At 33.5% G+C, this 13,894-nt stretch overlaps 1 protein-coding gene across 1 annotated transcript in view; it reads right to left on the bottom strand.

Moving 5' to 3' along the window:
• Positions 1-13,894, bottom strand: part of C2CD5 (C2 calcium dependent domain containing 5) — an 86,641-nt gene that overhangs the window by 52,126 nt on the left and 20,621 nt on the right. Inside the window, exons 8-10 of the mRNA XM_052639686.1 lie at positions 9,418-9,569; positions 4,014-4,099; positions 3,405-3,437 (exon numbers count right to left, since the gene is read on the bottom strand). Of these exons, the coding sequence (XP_052495646.1) occupies positions 3,405-3,437; positions 4,014-4,099; positions 9,418-9,569 (271 nt within the window). The remainder of the gene's footprint in view (positions 1-3,404; positions 3,438-4,013; positions 4,100-9,417; positions 9,570-13,894) is intronic.

The following is a 13,894-nucleotide window of genomic DNA, read 5'->3' as shown; positions in this document are numbered from 1 at the left end:
TTTTACATATAAATTTTAAATGAGAAAGTACAGATAAGCTCATACTATTGGAAACATGAGTCTTTTGTTCAGTCTCTAAGTTGTGTCCTTAAGATCCTTAAGATTTGTTTTCAATTTTAAGAATACAGAAGTTTTAAAATTTCCTCAAACTACTGTTGTAAAGTCCAAAAAGCATGTTACACTTTATCTTTATACTTAACATTTTAAATATTTTGGATAACAGACAGTGAAAATGCAAATTTTGGAAGCTAAATGGAACGCAGTACTTCCACCTAAACTTGAGAAATAAGTAAATTCCATGCTGGAAATCTGCATATAAGATTTTAGATAAGATAGAAAAAGAAAATGAACCTAAATGATTTCTCTATTTGGGAGTCTCTAACTCTTCTCCCCAAACTTCAGAAAATGGGAGAACAGGATGGGGGGAAGCATCACTCCAGAGCAGAAGTAGTAGGGGACCAGCTGACCTAAGAGGTAGAGGATGCCCTGCCAACTTAGACTCTGTCCTAACTGTCCCCAGTTCATCCAGGCAGCACACTCCCCCAGTTTAACACAAAACTTAACCTAGAGGGACTTCCCTGGAAGTTCAGTGCTTAGGACTCCCATTTTCACTGCAGGGAGCATGAGTTCCACCCACAGTTAGGGCTAGGATCCTGCTTGCCACAGGGCGTGGCCAAAAACAAACCAACAAACAACCTAGAATTTAAATGGCATTATTATTCAACCCAAACTATGATTGGCAAACAACACTTTCACCAGTATCTCAAATGAGGGTTAAATAGCTGTTCTCCCACCAGCATCACCAGTAACTATTATGGAGCACGTCCAATGTGCCAGTCCTCTGCACAGCACCTCAAAACTAGGCTTCACAGACGCTACCATACCCTGAGATGGATGTCCTATCAAATCCAGGATTCAGGTGAAACACTGAAATGAAGAGGGCCTACACTCTCTGAGCCACAAACTTTGTCACCTGGCTTCTTACCATTTTTGGTTAAAACACTGAGTAAAAGAATTAATTTTAATCTCTATCTATTACTACACCTGATGAATCTATAGGCTCTCCTCCACTGAAAAGGACAGCTTCGTTAAGATCCACCCAAGCACACCCTGCCTTCAGTGTCCAGATGGGAATGCCAGGGACCACATTTTCTCTGGAAAGCCCTTATTTTGCCCTGTGGAGCCTAGATAAGACTTCATACATTGATGCTTTGACATCAATGCCAAGTGCATGCAGCATGAATCATTTAATAGCATGTGCTCAGAGGCAGGCTAGTTGAAAATTCTGAGAACAAATGAAATTTTTAAAAAGATTTAAATAGGATTTTTCTCAGAAGATATTTATCAATTTCATTTTTTGAAATCAGAGATTTTTTTTATTATCCCAAGACACCATAGTAAACTTTCTAGATACAAAACTCCCTGCCAGGTTCATACAATGATTTATCATATAATTTTATCCCTTCTTCAAAAAAGATCATAATTTATCAAAAGAATCCATTTTAAATCTAACTTTCCCAAAGTGGGTTCCTAAAAGGCATTTTAAATGGAAGGACTTCATGGTAAAATACATTTGGGAAATACCAAACTAAGTCAATTAGGATTCTTTATTGAAGAAAAATATACATTCCAGAATCTAAAAAGTAACTTCATTTTTCGGGCAAGTTAAAAAAGAATCATATTGGAAAAATATATCTATTTGCTTCATAGCAAATACTTCACAGGCAGAACCTTAATCTAAACTTTTACCTCCCAATAATCTGATACCAATTACCAAGATCTAGTGAATTTATTTTTTAATGCTTTTGTGAGAGAGGAAGAAAAAAGCACTTTTATTTTTGATAACTGCTACTTGAGTAACTCAAAAGATGATGGACAAATAAAGTTCCTCTTTTCCACAAGAAACAAAAAGCCATTTAATATATTAAGGGTAGCAAGGGGCAGAAGTGAATGTTTTAAAAATGAATATATAAAATGATAAATAGATCATATGTTCAACTTGATCTAATGTTCAACTTGGCAGAGTGAAAGTATAAGTGACCACATACAGGGAGAATTCTTCATTATTTCTGCTCAAATTTTTTCCATACTGATGGCAGCCACAGGTACATGGGGAAGCCAAGCATGACAAGGCTTTTTCTACCCATTATATACACAGGGTAGAGAGGGAGGCTCACACATACAACTCACTGCCACTGCAAGGTTTGATAATGTAAATATATTGCCAACTGAGGTTTACACAGTGGTAAATGAAAACTATAGACCTCCACATCTCTGCTGTTAATGCCTCGAGGATTATTTAGTAATGTATGTCCAATGTGTTAATGTGCCCAGAAGTTTAAGAATGTTTGAAAGCATATTTGAAAACATAAATTTTATCCAAACTAAATCCAAAACATTTTCAATGATTAGTATTTCTTTTGTCCTTTAAAACTAGGTGCTTTTTAAAGCTCTTAGTACAGACAGGAGAGTCACGGACTCAACACACAGGCAAAGTCTCATTATATCAAATGTCAAGGCAAGTCAAGTTTTTCTGTTCATGTGAATTCTAGAATGGTAATTAGATTACAGAAAATATTCCTAGCATAAGGGACTCCAGAAAATGTAAAACTGGGAGGGGGTAGGCAATAAGAGTTCTCTGGCCTAAAAACTGTAAGTGACACACACACTTTAACTCTGATCCTCTTCCCCATGCTGTTAGTCTTTCTTTATATTTGGTTTCAATGTATAGTTTGAATGTTTAGGTGAGCTACTTGATGGTAGTCATCGGCACGATATGCCTGCCGATGTAAGAGTAGTAGCTCAAAGGCAAAGAACCAGGTACCACCCAAGTCCTACCAAAGTCCCAAGTTTAGTTCAGCTCTGTTCTCTCCAGACTTTTATAACAGGCAAACTGCACACACAGATACTTTCAGCACAAGGAAAAAAAGCCTAAAAAAATTACTTGTTGTACTGTTTATAATAATAGGATCTGAAAAACACTCTTGTCGAAAGCCAACTTCTAGCAAATAAATACCTTTGTTTTATAAAATGCATCCTTTTACAGGTATTTGATATGTGTTATCTTTCTTTTTTTACTGCTAGTATAAAATGGAACATGTAAAAGAAAATTCTGTAAATGCTTATAACTTCCAAATCAGACATAATGAAAGCTATGGAACTGTGCCTTAAAATAACTGACATGACATATAAAACCATGCACTGTATTAGTTAGGGGGGAAAAAAAAACATGAGTCTCATAGTGCCATTAAATTAAAACAAAAAACAAACAACTTTGCATTACAAAAAAGAAAAAAAGCTGGCAACATTTGTTAAATGCTTAAATAAAACTTAAATGACCAAGATTAAAACTAGAAAAGCTACCAATACATGAAATAGGCTCTCACACATGTTCAGAAACATACCCGCCTTCTACAGAACCTATGAGGCGATCCTCCCTTAGCAATGAAGTTTATACAAAAAAATAAAGAGAGAAAATCATCCAAACACTTTAGCTCTTCATACAACATATTTAATTAAGTAAATTTACAGTACTTAAAAGAGATGTATTCACATACTGAATAGTCATATTATCTATGTTAATCTGTAAAAATATGGAATCTGCATTTCTTAATCCCAAAGAGACTGGCCATTGATAAAATTTATCTCAGCAAATATATGTTAATATACTAAAGAATTGTTTTTAATACAATACCAATAAACTTTTTTCTAGAAAATTATCCACTATTTACTTTTATATATTAAACCCTAACATAAAATTGGAAAGATTTCATTATTCAATGGATATTTCCAAACAGATTATTTCTAATATAACTTTGGGAGATAAGGCAAAAATAGTTATAGAATTATTCCAAATTAAAAGTAATCATTAATAAACAAATTACTATGATACCTTTTGGACTGAAATTATATTATTAATCAAAACTAGTATATGGAAACAAGTACGTACATAGAAGCATGAGAAAAAAATCATATTAACAGTGTAAGAAGAAAGAATATTGAGTGAACCTTACCCTCTGTTCCAATGCTGATTGAGTCTGTTGTCTTAAAAGAGCTTTAAAGGGCCCCCCTTCTTTTCCAGCACTACCACTTCCCATTCCTACAGAACATCAGTATGTAAATAACGACCAAAAACAACTAGAGACATAGAAAGTTTAATTGCATTTATCTTCATAAATATCATGAACAAAATCTGTTAAAAACAAAAATCTAAACATTTGAAGCATTTGTGATGGCAACTAAGCACATACTCTTTTTTATTCACAAGGTTTTCTTTAGAAGCAAGATGTCAAAATTCTGATCACAGTGAGTGCAGACTTAATTTATCCTAAAAATCATTTTTAAAATTACATTAAGGTGACAAATTTTTTATGTAATATTCAATTTTAAAAGCTGAATCTTCTAATTAAAAAATCAATGTAATATCAATTACTTATACCCTGCTAACAAGTGAAGAGTACTAAAAGAAATGAGAAACATTAAATGTTTGTTTCAAACTAAATATATATAGAGAGAAAGCACTAATTGAGCTTAAAATATTGCAAAATTCTCTAAAGAGTATGAATTTTAGGCAATTTTGAAATATAGTCACATCTATTTTCTGATAATTTTGCATTCATAAACATAATGTTCATTACAAAATAGCACTAATATTCATATCATACAACTCATTTACAAAAACTGACATACAGTTTTTAAAAACTAAAAATTACAGACATATAGACACATCACAAATGTACATGGTTATGGATGAAAGAATTACATTTCCCAAGCTCTTAGATGTATTTATTTTTAAGGTATAAGTTTAAATGTCTTTCCTTATTTTATTGTTTTGATAGTACTAATAGACCAACTATGGTCAAAGAATTAAAGAAAGCAGGGGGCAGGTGAGAAGCCAGTGCTCTACAGACTAAAATTAATAATTTAGTCCCACCTTTTAAACCTGAAGATACATGCAAGCATATTTACTACAATGACTTAAGAAAGGAACTAATTTACTTTTATATTTTTAGCTGTTCTTGGATAAGGAAACAAAGTTAGCATGTGTATAGTCCCATTTTGTTCTTTAAAAATTAAAAAGAAATGTATTTTTCTTGTAGTAACCTAAACATAATTTTTAGAGACTATACAATACTAAACACAGAAACAAAACTAAGATCTTCATATGAAGCATATTGAAAGCCATAAAAAAAATGTAATTTGGTAGAGATAAATGAAATATCAGAAAATAGAGCAGAATAACTTGAAAATTAATGCAATGGACAAGAAAAAAAATGGATAATGAAAGAATATCACTAAAATGAGACTTAAACTGATTCAAACAGAATAATTTACTAACCAATATGGTTTAGCAACATGATGACATAGGTCCAACGTGAATGGAGTTGGTGTGAAGGGAAAGAAAGTAAAAGCATCTAAAACAGAAATTCTAGTAATGAGAACCTAATAATTATTAGAAATAAGCAGCTCTAAGCACTTAGACAAACAATTTTTAATACATAAGATTATTTAGCAGAATATTCATAATTATCCATCAAGTAATCCTCAATCGTGTTCTCATGGTAATTTTACTGTCTGCCAATAAGAAAAATAAGAAATACATCCTGTGTCAAATACTCAATACTTCTGTACAGTATGAAATAATTAATTTTTTTCAAAAATGATTTCGAATAAAGGGATTAAAAAGCTGACATAATATGATCCTACCAGAAGCAGCCAGGAACAGCTCTTCACTGAAAGAAACACTTTTCCTCAGAACTGGGCTGACAAGGCTAGAAGGATGAGGGGGAAGGCTAGATTCCGAGAGGAGGAGACAGGACTTTTTAAGATGAAGGGACCCACAAGGGAGAGAGGGGGAGCTGGGACACAGGTAAATCCTAGGCCCCTGTGGGTAAGGTGCTGTGGAGGAAAGTAGCAGAGAAAAGATGCAGATTCAGAAGATGACCAGAAAATGCAGGATAAGGAAAGCAATGGTGAAGCAAAACGTAACAGTAAAATGAACTGTAAAATGCATACACAAATTACAGTAAGCATATGAAGTCATTAGCAAGATCATCTGTTCAACGTAATATAAAGAAAAGGCATAGTCTAAAACTTAACAAAACCTTTACAAACTCTGCACTCATTAAACATTTTTAAATCGATTAACACGATTTTATGCCATTCTGATTACTTTTAGCTGACTCCTTAAAAACATTTAAATTACTTCCGATTTTTTTGCTTAAGACTGTTTAAGGTCAAAATGCATCACATTTTTTAAAGCCAGAAATTTGTTGTCTCAAATACAAGAACTTTTTTAAAGAGGTAAGAGTATAGTTCTTCCAATGTTACTAACTAAAACACATGACTTATGGGTATTTTAATTGAATTTTAAAAAATCAAACACCTGCTACCACATTAAGCAGATAGCCATCATTAAGTTTAAATAAATAAAATATTAACTACCTTCTGTCATGCTTCAGGATGTATGTTAATACTTCTCTTTTTCCTCTAAAATTTTAAATACTCAAATCTGATCATAACACTGTTTGCATTTACAAAGATTTGAGTACCTGAGAGTCAAAGGAATATGCTCTGAACCACAAAAAACACACATGGCAAAAAGCCTGATCAAAAAAAAGTAAAAATTAGCTTGAGTCAGATGTCACATCAGTATCTTAACACTAGCATTCTAAAATTCCACTTCTCCTAGTTGAATACTTGAAAAAAAAAGAAAAGAAAATCTGGTAAAATGTCAAAAAATAAAAATCTACAGAAATAAATGTGAAATTTTTTTAAAACAAGACTCATCTGAGGTGGATGAGAGCTTTAACTAGAAACAGAAAAACAACTTTTTCAGTCTAAGTTCTATTAACTTCATTCTATTCTGTTTTTGTTTCCCACTGTACATATAATTAATCAATCATGAGCAACTAATCTATCATGAAATACATGCTGACCTACAGCTCTAGAAATTTCAGAACATTCATAATTTTGGCACTTTCAATCTCCATGAAAAATAGGAATACTTCCTAGTGGCTCAGACGATAAGGAATCTGCCTGCAATGCAGGAGACCTGGGTTCAATCCCTGGATCAGGAAGACCCCGTGAAGAAGGGAATCGCAACCCACTCCAGTATTTTTGCCTGGAGAATCCCATGGACAGAGGAGCCTGGCAGGCTATAGCCCATGTGGTTGCAAAGAGGCAGACAGGACTGAGCAACTAACACTTTCACTTTCACTTTTTCAGAAGTAGTAAGGATCCATAATAAGGACAAGCACCTAAAAACTGTTAATATCCTATAAAAATGCAACTGATGTAGTGAATACTACTGCTGCTGCTGCTGCTGCTGCTGCTGCTAAGTCACTTCAGTCCTGTCCGACTCTGCGACCCCATAGATGGCTGCCTACCAGGCTCCCCCATCCCTGGGATTCTCCAGGCAAGAACACTGGAGTGGGTTGCCATTTCCTTCTCCAATGCATGAAAGTGAAAAGTGAAAGGGAAGTTGCTCAGTCGTGTCCGACTCTTAATGACCCCATGGACTGCAGCCTACCAGGCTCCTCTGTCCATGTGATTTTCCAGGCAAGAATGCTGGAGTGGGGTTCCATTGCCTTCTCCGATGTAGTGAATAATTACAGGCAAAACAAAATAATTTACTTAGAGGCAGCTTATATAAAAATACATGAGAACAATACTTTTTTTGTAAATGAATTTTTAAAAACTAAAAATTTGGAGCTAGAAAATAGAAAAAAGTTTTCATTGATAATACAATTGATTGCCTACTAAAAAGCTAAGAAAATATAAGTCTGGTTTGGTTAATTTATTACTTGACAATCTTCATTAGATTTGTTTTTCCTGATGAATTAAAAAGAAACAGAAAGACAAAGGAAAATACTTTTAAAAATGTGTTTGTAGCATGGCCAAAAAAAGATAAGGAATACTGAAAAGTGGCTTGGAATACAAAAATGAACAAGCAGTGGACAGTCTCAAAAAATTAAGAAAACTACTCATCAAATGTTATGCTACATCCTTACTGTTTTGATATTATGAATTTCAAAGCCAGAATCTTATACTTTACTTAAAAACAAAAAAAACAAAAAACAAAACACCCCCACTTTCCTACAATTTCAATGATTCTGTTTTTATGACACCCATATGGTTAAGATGCCACATTCCACAGCATCCATTACTCTCAAATATCACATTTTTTTGTTGTTGTTCATAGTCATACATGTAAAAATAATGCTTTTCAAAGAATTAGGTATTAATAATTATCTTATTTATATTTTGTGACTATATTTATAAAAAATAATATTGTGTCTGGTGGTGGTGGTTTAGTCACTAAATTGTGTCCAACTCTTGTGACCCTATGGACCCTAGTCTGCCAGGTGCCTCCACCCATGGTACTTCCCAGGCAAGAATACTAGAGTCTGTTGTTATTTCCTTCTCCAGATATTATGACTACAGGCTTTTTAAAAACACCCTATCTTTACTTTGAAAGTAGCACTGGTTCTAGAATTAGATTTCTTCTCATTATTTTCATAAAATCTGGGGTCGTTCTAAATTTCTTGTCTAACATAAAAATAGTTATTAAAGATTACAAATTAAAAATAACACATGAACTAGGCAAAATGTTTTCCTCAATCTGTCAAGGAAACTCCCAAACATGCTATTTGCAAAAACTGCAAATGATTAACTTTTAAATGTTTCATTTATCTTTTATTTTTCTCAAGAATATTAATTTGATGATTTAAATAAGCTAATTTTAAGGCATAAGAAACTAATTTGATTCATTAATCAATTTTTATCATAAAACATATTCACAAAACTGAGAGATCAGCAAAACACAAAGAGGGAAAAATTATAAATGTCATACACTGAGAAATATGCAAAAATAAGTAAAGCATAAATGCTATTTTCTAACCTAGAGAATACAACTAGCAAAACCAAACATTTTAAATAAAAGCTAATAAATATATATGCTCCAGTATAACAATATCAGCTGTTCTTAAGGTTTTTTTCATAATAAAATCTTAAAATTAAATTTCAAAATAGAAACAATGAATTCAAACTGTTTATACTGCATGAGGAATTGGACTGCAAGCTACTAGTGTTCCTTTCTATTCAAATGATTTGAGATGTTATTGCTCTTAATTTGAACATGAAATGAAAAATGTCTACATGCAAAAATCAATCCTGGACTTCATATCTAAACTATAATTCAATCAACAAAATGTCATGCTTTGAACAAAATAACTTCTGAACTATACAAAGTTTTCACATTTTAATTGTAATCACTGAAAATGATCAGTATTTCCATTAGCTTCTAACTTAAATGCCAAAAACAGGAAGAAAGGCTTGGATGGAAAGCTAATAAGGAACAAAAAACAAATTTGGAAAATAAAAGAAAAAAAGAAAAGGTGAGTGGAAGTGCCTTACCAGTTTTGGGTGTCAAACTCAAATCTGTGTCAGAAGAAGAGGACTGTCGACTGTAGGACTTGGAAGGTGAAAAGGAATAAGTTTGGTTTTTCAGAGGGGTTGAGGGTCCTGATGAGTGAGTATTGGGATTGGGATCTTCATTGAAGGGAATCCTGCCAGAAGAAGGTGGAGAAATATTAAGCAATCATGTGCCAAAGGACCTGACAGAGGCAGCATGATCCAAACACCAGGAAAGGATTGGGGCAGGGCCAGTAGTCATTTCTTAAGTGTGGAGCTGGGTCTGAGGCCAAAGGCATCCAACTGTTGTTTAACCATTCGACATTCTCCAGATAAGTAATTATCTGCATTGAAACAGTTAATAAGCCAAGGGAAAAAGCAAAAAAGCATGAAATGGCAGACTCAAGGGGTAAAAAAATATTAAAAGAAGAAATAAACAAAAAGGATAAATACATGATTAAAAATATTTTCAAATAAACAATGCTTTTTTAAGTTACAAAATAAAAAATGGTGACTGCAAATGGTGTGTGTAAATATTCACAATAGTTTTTATATTTGCACACACGGATATCTTGGGAAAAAAACATGTTTCCTTATCCTATAGCATCAAGAGTGCCACAGCTAAAAACACAGCAGAGTGGAAAATGAATATAGTTACACAGAGACATCGCATTTTATGCACAAGAGTCACTTACCTGTTTTCCAATAGCTCTCTTCCACAGAACGAAACAGACCCTACTATAACAAGCTTTGTACATAAAGAAAATAAGCAAATTGGAAGCTTTGGCAGCTATTTCATTTAGATTCCAATTATCTATTTTATTTCTAATGCAGAAATCACAGCAAAAATACATACTGGAAGATTCTCCCAAAACTCACAGTATCTATATGTATGTGTATATATATGTGTGTGTATATATATATACACACATACACACACACACACACACAAGATAGGGTTCTTAGAGGATCTATGGAAGAGACTTTGGAAGCTGGAAGAACACTTTCACTTCCATGTAGTTAGAGCCTCTGCGGCGGCTAAATACAGGATTCTTCACTGCCGCTGGACTAGGAGTAAGAAAAGGAGGAAGCAAAGACTAGCGGGGCCTGCCTACGCTACCTGCCTGCCTGCCCTCTGCAGCCACTCTGCCCGTGGCCTGCTTCCCCAGCTCTGGAGTCTGAGCAGTCTCGTACCAGTATAGATGAGAGTGGGAACAGACACAGAGAAGTTCTGAGTAAGTCGTGAGCCAGTAGCAGTGTGAATTGGGCTGTTGTGAGTCGAGCGGCATCCATGGCTTGGAGGATGAACCAGCGGAGACCTGAGGGAGTTTGTGGTCAAAGTGGAAGAAAAGAAAACAATACATACAACAGATAGCAAAGTTATGTTAAAACAGTTTCAAACGAGCTTTAGTTAAGGGGAAAGGAATTATTTTTTTAATCCCTAGCATGCACAAAATAAGTTAAGATAAAAAAGAAGAGCTAGATATTAATTTGTTAGGAATCAGATTAATAAATTATGACTGTGAATAGAAAAACAGCAAGCAGAACTGTCAGTGGAATTAAATAAGAAAAAGACTGTGATTTGGATTTTCAGTTACTTTAAAATGCCTGTTATTATTTTGATCATCACTGAGCTTACTGAACAGTATTGCAGGAAGAAAATAAAACTGAAAAGTCAAATATGAAGTTCTTACATGACCTTTGAAACTGAGATATGAATAATTGCTAATTATATTTTTCTATAAAGAAACTTTAATAACAGAACTGTTTCTGTCTAGAATATAAAGACTAGGGTACATAAAAATATGAAAAATGACAGCATAAAGATAAATGAGTGAATAGAATGTATATATATGTATACCCAATCATCCATATTTCTGCACACTAAATATCTACCTTAAAACCAGGTTACAACAAGAACAAAACAAAGCAAAGGAACACTGCTTTTAAAAAAATAAAAACATTAATTAAACCATATAAATGACTCTTCTGTAACTTTCAAACAGAAAATATTATTTAAACTTAAACAGAATTTATTTCAACTACATTCTGAATTGAAACTTTGTACGATATCAACTAATATCTTGCAATAGATCACATCTATGTACATGTAAAGATAGATATTTAGACCAGATACACAGATATACATTCATCTATGACATTTAAAATTTTCAAAGAAATTTAGGTGAAAGAGCACAGTTTCAATGGATGGCCAAAAAGAAAAAAAAAAGGCATATTATATAATTAAGAATCCTGGACTTCATATAATCAATTACTTCACTGTGCAGTTCCTTCCCTTATGGACAATGGGGAGAAACAAATAACTGACTATACTCTGAAAAGCTCTCATGCTCCCATTTTTTAGAATTCAAATTAATAGCAGTTTAAGAGCCCAACTTTTCCTGGCCTTTCTTCCTTTTCCATTGCCCAGTGAACATTCCCAACAATCACAATTTGTCAAGATTCAAACATGAGTTCTCATTAATTGGCAACAGTGGTCCTTTACAGACCATCCACTTTCTGAAAATATCACTGCTTTAACTGTAGGACAAATGTTTCTGTTTTTGTTGCTACCTTAAATTTTTAAGTGTTTAACGGATAAAAATCAAATATCTCCTGGGTGACCAATTTCTATACAAGCAACGAAGTGAGGTTTTATTTTTTTTCTTTCTCTGTTCAAGAGACTAATGGAGTTAAAAAGTCTAAGAATCAGTGCCATACAGAGGAGAAACTATAACTAAAAGCTCCTAAAAAGTACTTTTTAAAAAAAAGTAAGAAAAAAAATAAAATAAAAGTAAGGACATGACTGAAGCGACTTAGCAGCAGCAGCAGCACCATGGAATTGACAAATCATATTTAAATGCACTTTCTACAATTAAGATAGTTCAACTAGGAAACACCAAAGAGATTTATACTCTGTACTAAACATCTAAAATGAAAACAAACTGATGGAGTAGAACACACGGTTAATAAAAGCAAAATAAAATGAACACTATTAAATGTTCAAATTATGACATCGAATTAAAATCCAAGCACAGCGGAGGGAACATCACCATAATGTATTCTTGGAGCCCTAATTCTTATTGGTCTTATATGAAAGGTTGCCTTACAAGAATATGTTAGTGGTATTTCTTAACATTAAATCCATTCAGACAAGAACATAATCCAAATTACCTTCATCAAATTCCTGTCTAGAATCAACAAAGTTAAAAATTAAATAGCAAAGTAATACAATCAGATGACTCATAAAACAATTTTAAACTAGCACCCAAACTAATTCTTTATCAAAAAGACAAAGAAGCTGGTTGAAAGTGTTTTTTTTTTTAAAAAAAAAAAAATAACATGACTTAAATAATAAGATGCCATCAGAAAATCTTAATGAAGCCACTTAAATTCTTCATGGTGTGATATCTGAAAATTTAAGGCAAATGGCTGCAACAAAATTAGAAAAAGAGAACACTTAGACAAGCTCAGGTTTACCATAAATGGAACTCTCCCTGAATGCAGGCAAAATGTAGTTCCCTACTATCCATATATCATTTTAAGACAACAACAGGTACTGCAGCTTTCTTTCCACTAAGTAATTTAGTGAAAAGAGGAAAACTTCAGACATCACAGTTGCAAAGGCCAGGCCCATTCAGACAGTACAGATAAAGCAGGAGGGTGGTGGAAGGAGGAGGGACCCAGGTCTTCAAGTAAATTTGCTATGGAAAGAGAAAAAATCTCAATCCCCAAAAAGGTTATACCTGCCATCTGACTTTATCTATAGAACAAAGTAGTTTACACCTTTTGTAAGACATATTTTAAATGGAATATAAAGCAAATTCACTCAATTTATTTATAACAATTACACTTATCAATACTTCTAAATAAAATCAGGTCGCATACACAACACTGTCCTCCCTCTTGTGACTAAAATTTAATTCAAATAACTAAAGGTCAGCAGAAAGAAATAATTAAAAAGAGTTGAGACAAAGAGAAAAATTTCACCTTTATAAAGACTGTTTGAAAAAGCACTGTGATTGCTTTCTAGGCAACCTCTCTTTACTGCTGAACTTGGAAACATTTTGGGTTTTTTGACTACAGAATTCTGACTCCCTGATGATGAAAGTCAGAGGTCAGCACACTACACAGTACAGACCAAATCCATCTTGCCATCCGATTTTCAAAATAAGTAAGTTTTATTGGAACGAAAGACACACCCATTCATTTGCAAACTATTGTCGGCTGCTTTCATACAACAGCAGCAAAGTTGAGTCCTTGCTATTCCCATTCTGGTCATTTACCAAAAAGTTTTTTGACCTGTGATCTACAAGAATCTCCAGAGCAATGGTTCTCAGTGGAAATACTATCAGTATTTTTAGTATAGAACAAGTCTTTGTTGTATAGAGTTGTCCCTTGCTCTGCAGAACAGGCAGCATTTCTGGTCTCCAACAGAATCATCCACCTTACCCCAAACATTACAACAGAAACTTCTCAT

The sequence above is a fragment of the Budorcas taxicolor genome, chromosome 5, assembly GCF_023091745.1.
Source record: "Budorcas taxicolor isolate Tak-1 chromosome 5, Takin1.1, whole genome shotgun sequence".
Taxonomy (NCBI): domain Eukaryota; kingdom Metazoa; phylum Chordata; class Mammalia; order Artiodactyla; family Bovidae; genus Budorcas; species Budorcas taxicolor.
This window is presented reverse-complemented; position numbering and strand designations above follow the sequence as displayed.